General features: G+C 55.2%; 1 protein-coding gene across 1 annotated transcript; it reads left to right on the forward strand.

Moving 5' to 3' along the window:
- Nucleotides 1-7: 7 nt before the first annotated feature.
- Nucleotides 8-811, forward strand: LOC107735492 (molybdate-anion transporter-like; the record flags this gene model as incomplete). Its single annotated transcript, XM_016547154.1, has 1 exon — nt 8-811. A coding segment is annotated over one exon (804 nt), but the record flags the coding sequence as incomplete, so codon positions are not given.
- Between the last annotated feature and the right edge of the window lie 6 nt (nt 812-817).

Raw genomic sequence — 817 nt, forward strand, 5'->3', positions numbered from 1 at the left:
GTCCACCTCTTTGCTAACCACTGTGTTTGAGGCCTGGTATGTGCATGGTCACGTTGACGTCCATGACTTTCCCAAAGAATGGATTCCTGTTACCTTTGGTAAAGTCGCAGATTGGAATCACGGACTGGCGGTCGGTGCCGGGCTGTTGGCGAACTTGTTTGCCGAATGGCTTGGGTTGGGACCGGTCGCTCCGTTTCTCTTGGCGATCCCCAGCCTTGCCGCATGCGCCTGGTTTGTGCTGTCCGAATGGGGTCAGGAGGATAGGCAAAAAGGTGCCAGTGGAGACAAAAATGGCCCTCTTCTCAACCCTCTAAATGCCCCCAAAATGCAAATGTCAACATGGGCCCGTTTTTGGCGAAGCTGTCTGGATGGACTCCGCTGCTTGCTGTCGGACCGCCGTGTTATGCTTTTAGGTGGCGTTCAGGCGCTTTTCGAAAGCGTCCTCTATATTTTTGTCTTTCTTTGGACTCCTGTACTGGACCCACATGGCCCGCCATTAGGAATCGTGTTTTCCTGTCTGATGGCGGCCAGCATGGCTGGTTCCACGCTTTTCCGGCTGGCCACGTCGGCTCCGTATCGACTCCAACCTGGTCACCTGCTTTGCTTAGCAGTTCTGCTAGCTTTCTTCTCCTTCTTCATGCTGACGTTCTCCACTGTGCCTGGCCAGCCTCGGCCGAGGGAATCTCTGCTCGCCTTTCTTCTGCTAGAACTAGCCTGCGGGCTTTATTTCCCAGCGGTGAGTTTTCTCCAAGGCCGAGTGGTTCCCATGGAGCGCAGAGCCGCCGTGCTGGCGTGGTTTCGTTTGCCTCTTCACCTC

Source organism: Sinocyclocheilus rhinocerous, unplaced genomic scaffold (genome assembly GCF_001515625.1).
Source record: "Sinocyclocheilus rhinocerous isolate Xijiao unplaced genomic scaffold, SAMN03320098_v1.1 C36093792, whole genome shotgun sequence".
Lineage (NCBI taxonomy): Eukaryota > Metazoa > Chordata > Actinopteri > Cypriniformes > Cyprinidae > Sinocyclocheilus > Sinocyclocheilus rhinocerous.